General features: G+C 35.7%; 1 protein-coding gene across 3 annotated transcripts in view; it reads left to right on the forward strand.

Annotated features, from left to right (window-relative positions):
* LOC140937285 (serine/threonine-protein kinase N2-like) overlaps positions 1 to 12,284 on the forward strand; it is a 29,154-nt gene that overhangs the window by 9,426 nt on the left and 7,444 nt on the right. For 2 of the 3 annotated variants that reach the window (XM_073386826.1, XM_073386827.1), the window contains 7 exons: positions 5,284 to 5,359; positions 7,355 to 7,490; positions 9,575 to 9,716; positions 10,639 to 10,730; positions 10,822 to 10,912; positions 11,239 to 11,330; positions 11,521 to 11,608. In XM_073386826.1, coding sequence (XP_073242927.1) covers positions 5,284 to 5,359; positions 7,355 to 7,490; positions 9,575 to 9,716; positions 10,639 to 10,730; positions 10,822 to 10,912; positions 11,239 to 11,330; positions 11,521 to 11,608 — 717 coding nt within the window. Of the gene's footprint in view, positions 1 to 2,053; positions 3,755 to 5,283; positions 5,360 to 7,354; positions 7,491 to 9,574; positions 9,717 to 10,638; positions 10,731 to 10,821; positions 10,913 to 11,238; positions 11,331 to 11,520; positions 11,609 to 12,284 lie in introns of those variants that run through there. The other variant, XM_073386825.1, reaches the window with a different exon arrangement.

Raw genomic sequence — 12,284 nt, forward strand, 5'->3', positions numbered from 1 at the left:
GTTTGTATCTACGTAGCCCATTTTTTATAGCAACAAAATTTGAATTTAGTATTCTGTTTTTGTTACCAACTGTCGAGGTTAAGGATTTAAAGATGCGCATTCCATATTATTGTTATTGTTTTATGAAACTAAATCAGTGATTACATTGAGTCTGACAACCAACATTTATTTCAATAATTCATTTCTAAAATCTACAGAGGAAAGATGTGAGGTAAAGAAACATGAACATTATGTTTGTCTGACCAAGGGAGTGTGATCTTCTTATATATTTAATCCTTCTAATTTTGTTTTTCTAGTTGATTTTTAAGCTTATTTAATTTTTCCAAGCTTTAACATAAACAAATGGAAGAAATTGAACTGTTATTTTTTCTAACCATTGCTGAAACCAATCCCTGCCCTGTTGTCTATTGTGCACAAAATCTCAAGTTTTATGAAGGCTAAAATTTGTATTTTTCGTTCTCTTTGGTATTAAAAGTCGTGATGCCAGTGTGCTGTATAGGCAGATGTTTTCTATCTGTTTTTCAAAGTGTATCTTAAATGCCCTGAGTTTCTCTCTCATACTTAACCCAGGAAAAATTACTCGTAGATCTTATTCATTAGAAATATTTTTTTCCTTCTTAAAGGGTTTATTAGGGTGAACAACTGGTATACAGTAGTCATGCTTTGCTGTTTCCAGTATTAATGTACATTATATTCATTTCCTTCTTCAATAATTCATTAACCCTAAGGAAATTCAATACCTCTTTCCATTTTACATCGTTGTTTGATTACTTATACTCTGTGTAAGGTCTAAAAAAGTTAATAAAACTTGTAGTACAACAGTCCATTTTTAATCCTGTTTTCATGTTCATATAACCATGAATTATCACCCACTTATTTTTAAAACTTGTAAAATAAGTTCTGTAACATTTTATGTAAGGGGATGTTGCCTTGTTTTGAAATGCTTCATTGGTTTAAGGTTCTTGTTAACTGGTCCATGAACAACACTTGGCAATCTCTGTGTCAAGTCTTCCTGAAACAGCATTTTCACAGCATATTTATTTCTCTGATTAATGGCCATAAATTCTTGATGAAAAATATATTTTGCATTAAAATTTGTGAACAATGTATTTCATGAATGTAAGTTTTCTTTAGAAAAATATTTTCAGCCAAGTATTATCCATATTGTAATAATTATTATTTTCATCTTCTGACAGATCTGTTTGAGCAAATTTGCATACATTTTATGCTCTGTGATTTCATCTGACTGGGTTAAATGAAATGTGAAGAAAAAATAAGAAGCAGTATGTTTAGAAATGGGAGCTTTATTGTGAACTTAATTAGTCTTGGGCTTTTGACTTGAAACCCTACACTCATACACTGTACATGTGAAAACCAAATTTCATTTTTTTTTAACAAAATCAAATTCATAATCTTTCAATTTACTTTTGACACCCTGAATATTTAACTGTTATCACTGTAAGACCACAGAGATAAAGTATGGGCTTTCTTGCTAAGAAGCGTGTTGTTTATACTGTTAGTGATTTGTGTTTCACAAGAGATTTACATACTTTGCAGACATGACAGGTGCTTCTTTTATAATATTTATTTTTTTGTTTGCTTCTGGGACCAATCAATTCTTACTATAAGGCAGGTCTTGGCAGGTGAACAACTGTTATTGGCTGGTAACATGATGAAAAATACTCAGAAGCAATTAAGAAGGTACCGAGTGAATCCACTGTGAATCCCATGGCTTCATTGGCTTGTGAATGTGGCAAAACCCATTTAAATTGTCTCCCCTGCTTCCATGGCTACTGTGATGGTCTTTGTGATGTTTATTCATGATCTTTTCTGTGCTTACAGTCTTATTACTGAGTCTGAGGGATCTGTTTGTGTCAGGTTATGTCCTGATCTTTGATCAGCTAAGCCATGCAGGTGAATTCAACACAGATATAGCTCCTTTTTTTGTTTTCAAGCAGACAAAGATGGATTAATGCCAGTGATTGGGATGAACTGTAATGTTTTGGCCTCTGGCACATCAAGGGAGAGCCTGTACTGAAAAGCTTCCTGTTGAATTGTCTGTTGATAAATGTACTATTTCCCATAAAATGCATTATTCACTAATTTGAAAGGTGAGAAAGAGACCCAACCAAAAGCCATGTATGGAAGAAAATAATTAAGACTGATTGAAATTCAGATTATGTGTGCCATGAATGTTAGTGAGGATAGAGGAGCAGTGACCATCAAGCAAAATGGCTTCCAATATCAGACAAGGCTTGGAATCACCAGCAAGAATATTGAGAAAATTTATGAGCAGTGGAGCAAGGAATTGTCTAAACAGGAGTATGGAAGTGTGAAATTGGGGGAGTGTGAGAAATCTACGGATAAAATAGAATGCAAATCCTCAAAAAAGGGAAACATCTGTGTGAATACTAATGAGGATGATATTATGAGCAGAAAAAGCTATCGGCCGGCTGAATATGCGGCTAAATATTCAGAAGAAAACAAAAAGCTGCCACCCTTTCGTGCTGGAAAATATATTCCCAAAGATAATGTGTATTCTTGTAGCTCATGCCTTCAAAATGAGAAAACTACTGCTTTGTCTTCAAAACCAAAGGAAAGCTCAAACAAAATGGTGTCTTGTTTGGGTTCACCACCACCATTTAGAACAGGGAAATACACACCAAATGATAGTGGAATCTATGTGAAGAGCTCTGATAAATTTCCCTCACAATCTGCCTCTCCAACACAGGGGTCCCCGAAACACAAAGGAAGAAAACAGTCTGTTGAGAGAATAATAAACACACTCGATGAAATGTGTCTTAATGGTAGACGATCTCCAAGTTCACCGAAAAGAAGATCTCAGGGAGTTTCTTTTACTGATGGAAGTAAAGCCTCATCGCTTGAACAAATTGGTTGTTGCAGCTCTGCAAGGAAGAGCTCAACGCTTCCAAGACTGAGAAATCAGATGAGTCATAGTGCAGATGCAGTAAACAAAAATTTAAAGACTCGCCCAAAAAGTGCAGCCATGGAAAATTATGCTAAATCTCGATCAAGAACAAAAAGTGAAAATATGCTAACCATAACAACCACTCCACGGCCCAAAAGCTCAGTATTGGAAAACAGCACTCCAAACTTTAGAACAATCATAAAAGACATAGATATAGGATCTCCTGAAAAATTTAAAGCAAGAAAAACTGTTCAGAATAGACCCCGAAGTGCTGTCTTAGAAAATGGACTTTCAAGCCGTTTGCCAATGAAAATTGTTACAAATCCGAAAAATCAATTATCTGTGGGAAAAACTTTGGATAGGACACCAAGTCGTGAGTCTAACAGATTTCTGAGGAAAGGGTCAGATTCTTCTGAACGAGGGCACCAGCGATCAAAGACAACTACCTCAATTAGCAGCAGCTGTAGTGAGCGAAGTTACAAAGCTATGAAAACTAAAAAGCCAAGACGAGAATTACAGAGAAATGCTGCTTATGTTAAGCCAAGGATAAACAGGAACTATAGACATGGGGATAGGAAAAAAGGATCAAGCCGGAAAAAAGCTCCCTTGGGCCCTAGACAAGAAAAAATTTCAACAGACGAAGTAGATAGCTGCATTCCTGAAAAACCATCTGCTGCTGAAAAGCCTGTTGTTTTCTCTTTATTCATGGACAAATTTTGTGTTCGCACCCAAGACTGGAATGGGCAATTTAGAATCCCTGCACTCAAGAGATGTCGGGTGATGGCTTGGAAGATAAAGAGAATTTCTTACCTCCTTTATGAAAAGGTGTCTATTGTGTTTCTATTCCATTTTCCTTGCATTACTCATGCCAGGTTTAATTTATTCAAAATATTGGGCCATAACAGGCAGAATCAGATCTTTTTGGCATCCTGCAATTTTTTAGAATTAAATTTAGTTTTTAGAGCAATAATCCTTTCCCCCAGGGAACCTTCTTCTGTTAAACTTAGTCAGTTGCTGCTTTATCGGTTTTTTCATGACAGCTCCAAACATTGATTCCTGATGGAGAATTTTTTTTATCTGTGTTATGTGACGCATTCTGAGTTATATTTATTCATTACTTAGTTTTACTTCCAATTTATTTTTGAATATTCCCTTTTCTCAGCATGGGAAATTATTGTTATTGTATAGAAATATGACCACATGCTTTACTCAATCAAAGCTAATTCAGCATGTTCAGCTTTTGAATTCATAGGAAAGGCAAAGAAGCATAATAATAATATTTTGTAGTTCTCATATGTCAAGTGCAGTCATGATCAAAATGAATAATTATGTAATAATTTCATGTCAGTGTTGCTGTAGAAGAAACTGTTTTATATTATTATTTTTTTAATTTGAATTTTTACTTGAAGCTGTTTTTTTTTATAGCTCGAATTAATGCTGCAGTAAATTAGAAATGCGACAAAATCTATTTGTCTACAGTACATTTCCACTAAATCATTTCTTTTGTTGAAAATTGAACGCTTTCAAGAGTATGCCATTATTTTGTTTTATTTTTATCAATTGATTGTAAGCTACTTTTTGTGTGTTTAAATATAAGTTGAAAATTTGGCCAGTGCCAGTTTTTTGTATTTTTCTTTTTTTTTTTGGCTAAAACCATTGATTTTAAAGGTGTGCATGTATTCTCACAAAAACAAACGTAAATGTCAACATTTTAGCCAAGCAGCTGTTGTTGCAAGTTTTTTTCATTTCATTTCAGTTCATTTGCTGAAGCATTTTAATTAACCCTTGTCAGCACAGACAGTCTGTTTCTGAATGTTTCTTTTTTTATTAAACAAAAATGTTAATGTTTCTGTATGAGAAGGTTTTATATTTTCATAATTCCAAATGCTGCCAGTAGACTGCAGACTGTTATAATCACACACACTTATTTTCAGTGCAATTTACTTCCACCCATGGCAAGAAATCATTATTATTTTTCTCTAGTTCACTTTAGAGATGGACTATGTAAAGTGATATTTTCTCAGATGAAACGTGCTAGATGAACTTTTTGTGCTATTCCCACAGTGAAATTTCCTCAACTCTTTGCACTGAATTATAATCATCAGTTGAGAAGGAAATTTCTACTTATCATGATTTCGCTGTGTTGTTATATTTCCACAGTTTTTGTCTTTGTGTGGTGAAGAATATAGCATGTTTTCAGACAACCACCTGTTGAATCATAGTTATAAATATTTTATATTTTGAAAGGAAAAACTAAAGGCTTGTTGTATGGAGCTTATCCATATCCTGCGTTTTTGTCAAGAATGCTTCTAAGCTGTACTATGTTTGTGTTTCCTTTCAAATGTGTTAATCAGGTGACATTTCTAAATCCCATGGTGACAAAGAAACCAAGGCTACAGCGACAAAAGAAGCTATTTCACATTCAAAAAGGTGAGAGATTTAGTTTCTAAACTGACAATAGCAATCCTAGCACTGGTGCTGTTAATGTTGTTTTAGTGATATCTATGGTCAATAAGAATGTGGTGATGAATTTTCAACTCTCTCCCATCTTTTTGCTATAGTAAATTTCAATCAAGATGTTGAATAAATATGTGTAGCTTCCTGATCTAAGTTCACTAGACAATATACATGGTGATAAAATGTTATGATTTGCATTATATGTAAATTATCTTGGAGTTACGGCATTTTCTAGAGTAGTAGAAGATTTTCTTATTGAAATTGTATTAAGAAATCAAGGTGAATCTATCAAGTGAGGGAACAGCAGATTATAATATTTACAAAATGGTGTTATTGTTTTATTCACTGTGGATCATAGATTCAAGTGTACTGTTCAGGGTGCAAAGAAAGTCATTTTTACTTCTTGCCATTTGGGCAAGCTGAAGCTAGCATTTACTAGCCCAAACATCATTTCAACTAGCCCCCAAAATTTTTTGATGAGCAGAATTGATTTCACGGTTCCTCTGTAAGTCAATACTTCACTTGCCCATCGGGCAAGTTAAAAACAGAATTCACTATCCTGGTATCACAATCCACTAGCCCTGGGCTATCGGACACTACTTTCCTTGCACGCTGCTGTTTCATGCTATGAACATGTCCCTTATCCCAAGCTACAGGGTTATTTTGAATAATTTATTTTATTGGCCACTGATGCAAGCATGAAAGGAAACTGTAGAATTTGAAAGCGGTTGTCTAATTAACACACGTATGCCACCTTAAAATGATATATTTACTTACCTTTTTTGTTCCGCTTGATCATCTTGGGAACAAATTGGGAAGGGGAGAGTAAAAAAATTAAATTTCTATTCTCATTCAAAAGAAACTTCCTCTAATTTTCAAACAAAAAGTTTTACACTTGACCTCTTCTTAGCCCTTTAATTCCAAAAGTTATCAACATCACTTTTCTCCCTACATTAATAATACATAATCAAAAGAAAAGTTTATGAGAATTAATCAGATGATCACCTACAAGAAAATGCCTTGATCTTTAGTTAAATTCTTCCAACTAATTCTTGAAGGAAATATATGATATCATTTTACACAATTTGTATGATGATATTCGCCACTTTGTATGAGGATATTTGCCACTTTGTATGAAGATCTTCGCCACTTTGTATGAGGATATTCGCCTACAAGAAAATGCCTTGATCTTTAGTTAAATTCTTCCAACTAATTCTTGAAGGAAATATATGATATCATTTTACACAATTTGTATGATGATATTCGCCACTTTGTATGAGGATATTCGCCACTTTGTATGAGGATATTCGCCACTTTAAAAACAAGAAGGAAACTGGGCCAAGTAAGCTTTCACAAGCCAAAGACGTCTGGGATCGTTACTGGGAATGTGCTATTCAGCTATTTGCCCATTTGTTTTCCCTGTCCCCAATATCAAAAACAGTTTCAGAAGTCTTTTGTTAAGTTAACTCAGCCCATGAGAAATGATGTAATCAACATGTCAGGAGCATGGGACAAAGACAAAATCTGAGTGGAATTGAGCCTATGACCTTCTGTACTCTGGTCAGGTATTCTAACCACTGAGCTGCAAAGGACTCGTGGCAAGATGGGCGATATAAAAATAATTTAAAAATTTATCAACTTTTTTTATTTATTTATTTATTAAACTCCGCCCAGTTACCTTTTTGTTTCCAAAATGGTGATTGGAGGCCTAAAGGGTTAATGTGAGGGGTTTTGAAATTTTGAAATGGCCTATGACGACTTTGTTTTGTCTTCTGTTCATGTAGCTCACTGTTTAATTTTTCTGGCATTGACCACTTTCGCTTTACCCATAATAGAACTTGTTTACCCTCAAATTTTGCATAAGCATTGCTACCAATTTCTCCTGGATCTGACAGTTATCCCAAGGGAAAGCGAAAACAATGCTCATGCAAAATTTTTGGGGGTAATTCAAGAATGATTGATTTTCAGGAAAAAATTTTCTTCGTGCTGGACAAATGAACACAAATGTTGCCACTTGGGCCAGATTACTAAAGAGAGCAGCTCCACCAAACTGTGCAACAGAAAATACAACTCTAAGTCCTAACTCTACACCTCAATATCCAAGGCAAGTTTACCTTCTACATGTAGTAATGCAGGTCTGTTGTAAAAATGATCATGATGCAGGGCCGTCACTGAGATTTCAAGTTGCTGGGTATATTCAATTAGTAGGCAGGAAATTAAACAGCTTTGAAGTTCTAGTATCTTTTATTTCCCTTTTGTTTCCTCTCAACGTAGTTGGGGGTTGTCTTCGCAGAAGCTGGGGAAATCTCTGGCCCCTTGGCTCTTAGTGACAGCCCTGTGATGATAATTTCAGTTCTTTTGACATGACATTGTATTTAAAAGCTTTTAGCCAGGAATTGCCAAGTGACCGTCCACAAATTGATATGGCCCCATTCCACTAGGGATGGGGGGGGGGGTCTGAAGGAATTCCCCCCCCAGAAAATATTGAAAATATTAGCCTTCCTAGGTGCATTTTCTGCGATTTTCAGCTGATAAACTTATTGATTGGACAATTCAGAGTTAAATGTTAAATGTGTCTTTTCTTGGCAAAAACCTAAAATGGACTGAATTTGTACCTGCTGGCCATACTAAATGCATCAGTTGTGTTAAACCACTTCCAAGCTTGACGTTTATAATTTTGTTTGTCTGACGTCAATCTTTGGCAGCCATCTTGGGGGAAGTTGAAAACTGGAAACAATGTATAGGGATTGGACTGTGGGAGGGTGGCTGGGAATTATTTTTGTAACGACAAAAGCGGACTGATATAGGACGGAAAATGAAAATGTGTTATTGCGTTTGGCTTCCTTTTGATGTTAAAGTTGTGCCTGTTCTAGCTATGCAGACATATTTCCAGCCATTAGGAAAAGTATGATTCTGAACACATGTCGTTTACACAAGTTACTACTTCATGTAGCCATCAACAAGCACTCCCCAGTAGGAAAGCATCTTCCTGGCTACATGAGGTTCCTTTCCATGAAATCAGTCCTTTAATGTGCACCATGCTCTACATTGATATAAATGGAAAAAAATAGCCCAATATTGGAGTATGAAGGAACCTCAGCAAAGTAAAGTAGAAATAAGGTGGTGGTGAGGTTGTGTGTGAAGTTTCTCCAGTATCTTAAAGGAATCAAGTGATTTTTTTTAAATATTATGATATCACTGACTGAGAATCAACAAGATTATTATTATATTATTTTCTCCCAAAAAATGGCCGTCCAGTGGATGGCCACCTGGCTAAAAGCTTGCTAATATCCACTGGTCAAGGGCCCAGAGAAGGCATCTTCTAACTTTTTCAAGAACTAAGAAAAAGGTGAAACAGCATGCAAGCAAATTTGAGACCTGCTTGTCCTGAGGACATAAGGTCCTTATTTACTGGATTTCAACTTTTATTCAAGAATAAGATCAGGTCTAAAAGTTTAGCTGCATTCACGCACACACTCACACATCTACAGAACAAGCAAAAACAAACAACTGTTACAGAAAGAAAAAAGAAAACATGGCATAAAAGACACATGTAGGTTCTATCCTAGCCTGCAGACAGCAGACATTTCTCCTCGCTCATCGCCGCTGAGGGACGTTTTGCGAGGAGGAACGTCTGCGACTCAGCAACATAAATTCCATACTGATGACGTAAAATCTGTCCGAAATCTGGTCAGAAGCACTAATTGGTCGACAGAGTAGTTTCATTGTTTTAGGTATTGTTTACGAATGACAGACAAAAGACAAAAGGCCACAAAGGTCAAATGTAAACCCGATGAATCTCTAACAAAACAGCCAATACTTGTGGATTATAGTCTTCTCTAGCTAGAAGGATTTCAGTTTTGCTGGAGCTCACTCGCAGATGCATACAACGCTTTTACCAAAATCGACTAGGAGAAACGTAAAATTGAACAAATTTGAATTTGGAGCCCCATGACTACCGGATTTATTATGTAAACATTGATTTATGTCAGCAGTATGGAATTTCTGTCGCTGAGTCGCAGACGTTCCTCCTCGCGAAATGTCCCTCAGCGGCGATGAGAGAGGAGAAACCTCTGCCGTTCGCAGGCTAGTTCCATCCATAACTAGCAAGTATTGTATGTGAAGGGAACACTAAATAGAAAGAGAAAGAAACTTTGTGTAACATTGATTTTTTGATGTGTTTTCTAGCACTCAACAAAGAACACAAACACCTCCTAGACAACCTGATTTTAATAGTACTACCCCTAGTAAAAACCAGAAGACTACAAATAACAGTGGTGTTCCAGCTGGTACGAGTCCGAAGAAAACAGTCAATGAAAATGAAGTTCAGGTAATTCTCCTCTTTTAATTAGGTGGAATATGATCGTTTTGGCAAGTGTAGTCCTGAATATGACTGTTGTTGATAGTGACTGACGTTTTGACTACCTGTACAGTAGTCATCTTCAGACACTGAAGATCTCACTGGTTGTCAAAATGTCAGCTACCGTCAACTTCAGTCCTATTCAAGACTACACTTGCCCAGATGATCATATTCCTCCTCAGTGGGTTCCACATAATTGGCAACATCTTCTCAATCACCTGGAGCATCCAGAAAATGTTTTGGCTTTTTTTTGTTTTTGCAATTGTTACGGGCAAGAGGTTTCATTTGCTTAATACACTGGTAGAAACCAGTCTATAATGTAGATCAATATTATGATCAAAATTTTACACTTGCCAGTAATTTTGAAAAGTTATAAAAGCTTTCGACCTCAACTGAAACCTTGTTCACTTGAACTGCGCTGGCAGGTGTCTTGTCCGCCGCATAACGTGCGACGATTAGTTCTCAATATTATCTGAATTTTAAGTTAAAAAATTTGCTCATAGTTTAAATTTACTGGATAGATGAATCTACACAAGTCTAGATCGATATTGCCTCTGTTGTTCAGATCATCCTTCAATGCACCTGAGGTGTTTCCATATGATCCTGGTTCAGCTCAATTGCTGGAGCACATTGTGAGACAACATGGATGTAATCAAGGCAATCTGGACAGTTTATTATTAAACCAAGGCTTTTGCTTAAGTCAGGTCTTTTATCAGTGGCTGGAAACTGTAAATTTTCCTTTCTTTCCTCGCCTTTTTGGTAGTAAAATAATGCAATACATTGACTTCAAATCCCAGTTCCTCTCCTTCTTTAATCAAAATGAAGTGACAGCTGTGTTTATGACAGTTTAGATCAGTGTTGGTTAACTGAAATTTGTGATTTATTTTTCTAGGATGCTCTTTCAGCGTTTGGTTTCCTTGATAGTCCTCAAAGACAAGAACTTCAGCCTTCTCCACCAAGACCAACACCTCCTGTTAGAAGAAAGTAAGCTTGAATTACAGAATGATGACAGTCATTTCTTTGGTTTTTTAGGATAGTATTTGTTAACTCATATTTGGATTCATTATTGTTTTAGACCTCCATCTCCTCCTACGAGTTCAACAAGCCACATGAACATTGACAGCTTTCGTTGCATCAGTGTATTAGGCAGAGGGCATTTTGGGAAGGTAAAATTTGCAAACTGTCGTATATTGATAAATAATAATGATCATCAATTTTTTTTTATTTGCTGTATATTATTGTTTTGTGAAATTTATATTATTGAGCAGCTTAAACCCGATAAAATAATATCAAATTGCCACTTGAAGATCAAATTCAATGAAAAAGCAGCATTTCTTTTTTTTTTTTTTAACTTCAAAGCTAATTACTTGGACATACTCTAACTGGATTATTTTTGGGTGATGAAGGGGTGTTTAATCTCATACCCAAATTTCTTGACAGCAAGAGATCTGAGTAAGAAAATGGACATGTTTTTTTTTTGTTGTTGTTCTAGGTGATTTTAGCTGAATACAGAAACACTAACGAGCTGTTTGCCATCAAGGCATTGAAAAAGGGTGATATTATTTCAAGAGAAGAAGTTGAAAGGTAGATTATGATATCCTTATCCTTAACCCAGTATTTATCCTAGATCCCTGCCCAGTCTGCTGTGATAACTCATGAGCTGTTTGCTATCATTATCAGATTATTAAATTGGTTTATGATAGTCAGTTTAGTTAATCAGTGGTAAGAGTTTTTGCTAGTTTTGAATTTTTTTTCCTTATTTCTATTTTCACAGTCTTTTGTCTGAGAAAAGAATATTTTTAACAGCAAACAAGATGAGACATCCATTCCTTGTTAACTTATTTGCTTGCTTCCAAACACGGGTAAGATTTTGCAGACTGGTGTCTTGTTTAAACTAATGAGCTACTTTCTTTTCAAAGGACTTCAGTTTCTGCTATCTCTAAAAAGCCCTGGAATGTTGTGACAAACTTGTCCAGGAATGCTTGAAAATAAATGAATTTCGCCATAAAATAGGATGTGATAGAGTGGAGATCACCATAATACCATTTTTTCTTGTAGCTAGCCCTCATGTGGTGCAATTAAAGAGGCTATGTCACGAGGATATTGTATTACTGTTTTAGGTCAATACTGTGCTGAAGTCATTACTTAGTAGAGCCTTTACCCAACCACAAAATGCTCTTGTAGAGTTATAAAGAAGATGTCAAACAAATTTCATCAAAGAGCACTAACCAAAATATTATTTTAGAGATTTTGCAAGCAGGGCATTAAAACTTGAAAAAGATGGCCCAACGTTTTCAAGTTTTAGTCCATGTTCTTCCCTGCTATCTGTAGCAATAAATGACTGGAAACAGTGTCAATGCTTGAATGTAGTCTTAAATAACAAAACTGGACTCAACATCAGGGTTGTCACTAAGATTTCAAGTTGCTGGGTAAACACAACAAGTAGGCGGGGAAATCAAACAGCTAGGAATTTTGTTTGGTTCTATTTTTCTTCTATTTTCCAATGAAAGTAGCCAGGGGCCACACTCATAGTAGCCG

The sequence above is a fragment of the Porites lutea genome, chromosome 5 (assembly GCF_958299795.1).
Source record: "Porites lutea chromosome 5, jaPorLute2.1, whole genome shotgun sequence".
Classification (NCBI taxonomy): Eukaryota; Metazoa; Cnidaria; class Anthozoa; order Scleractinia; family Poritidae; genus Porites; species Porites lutea.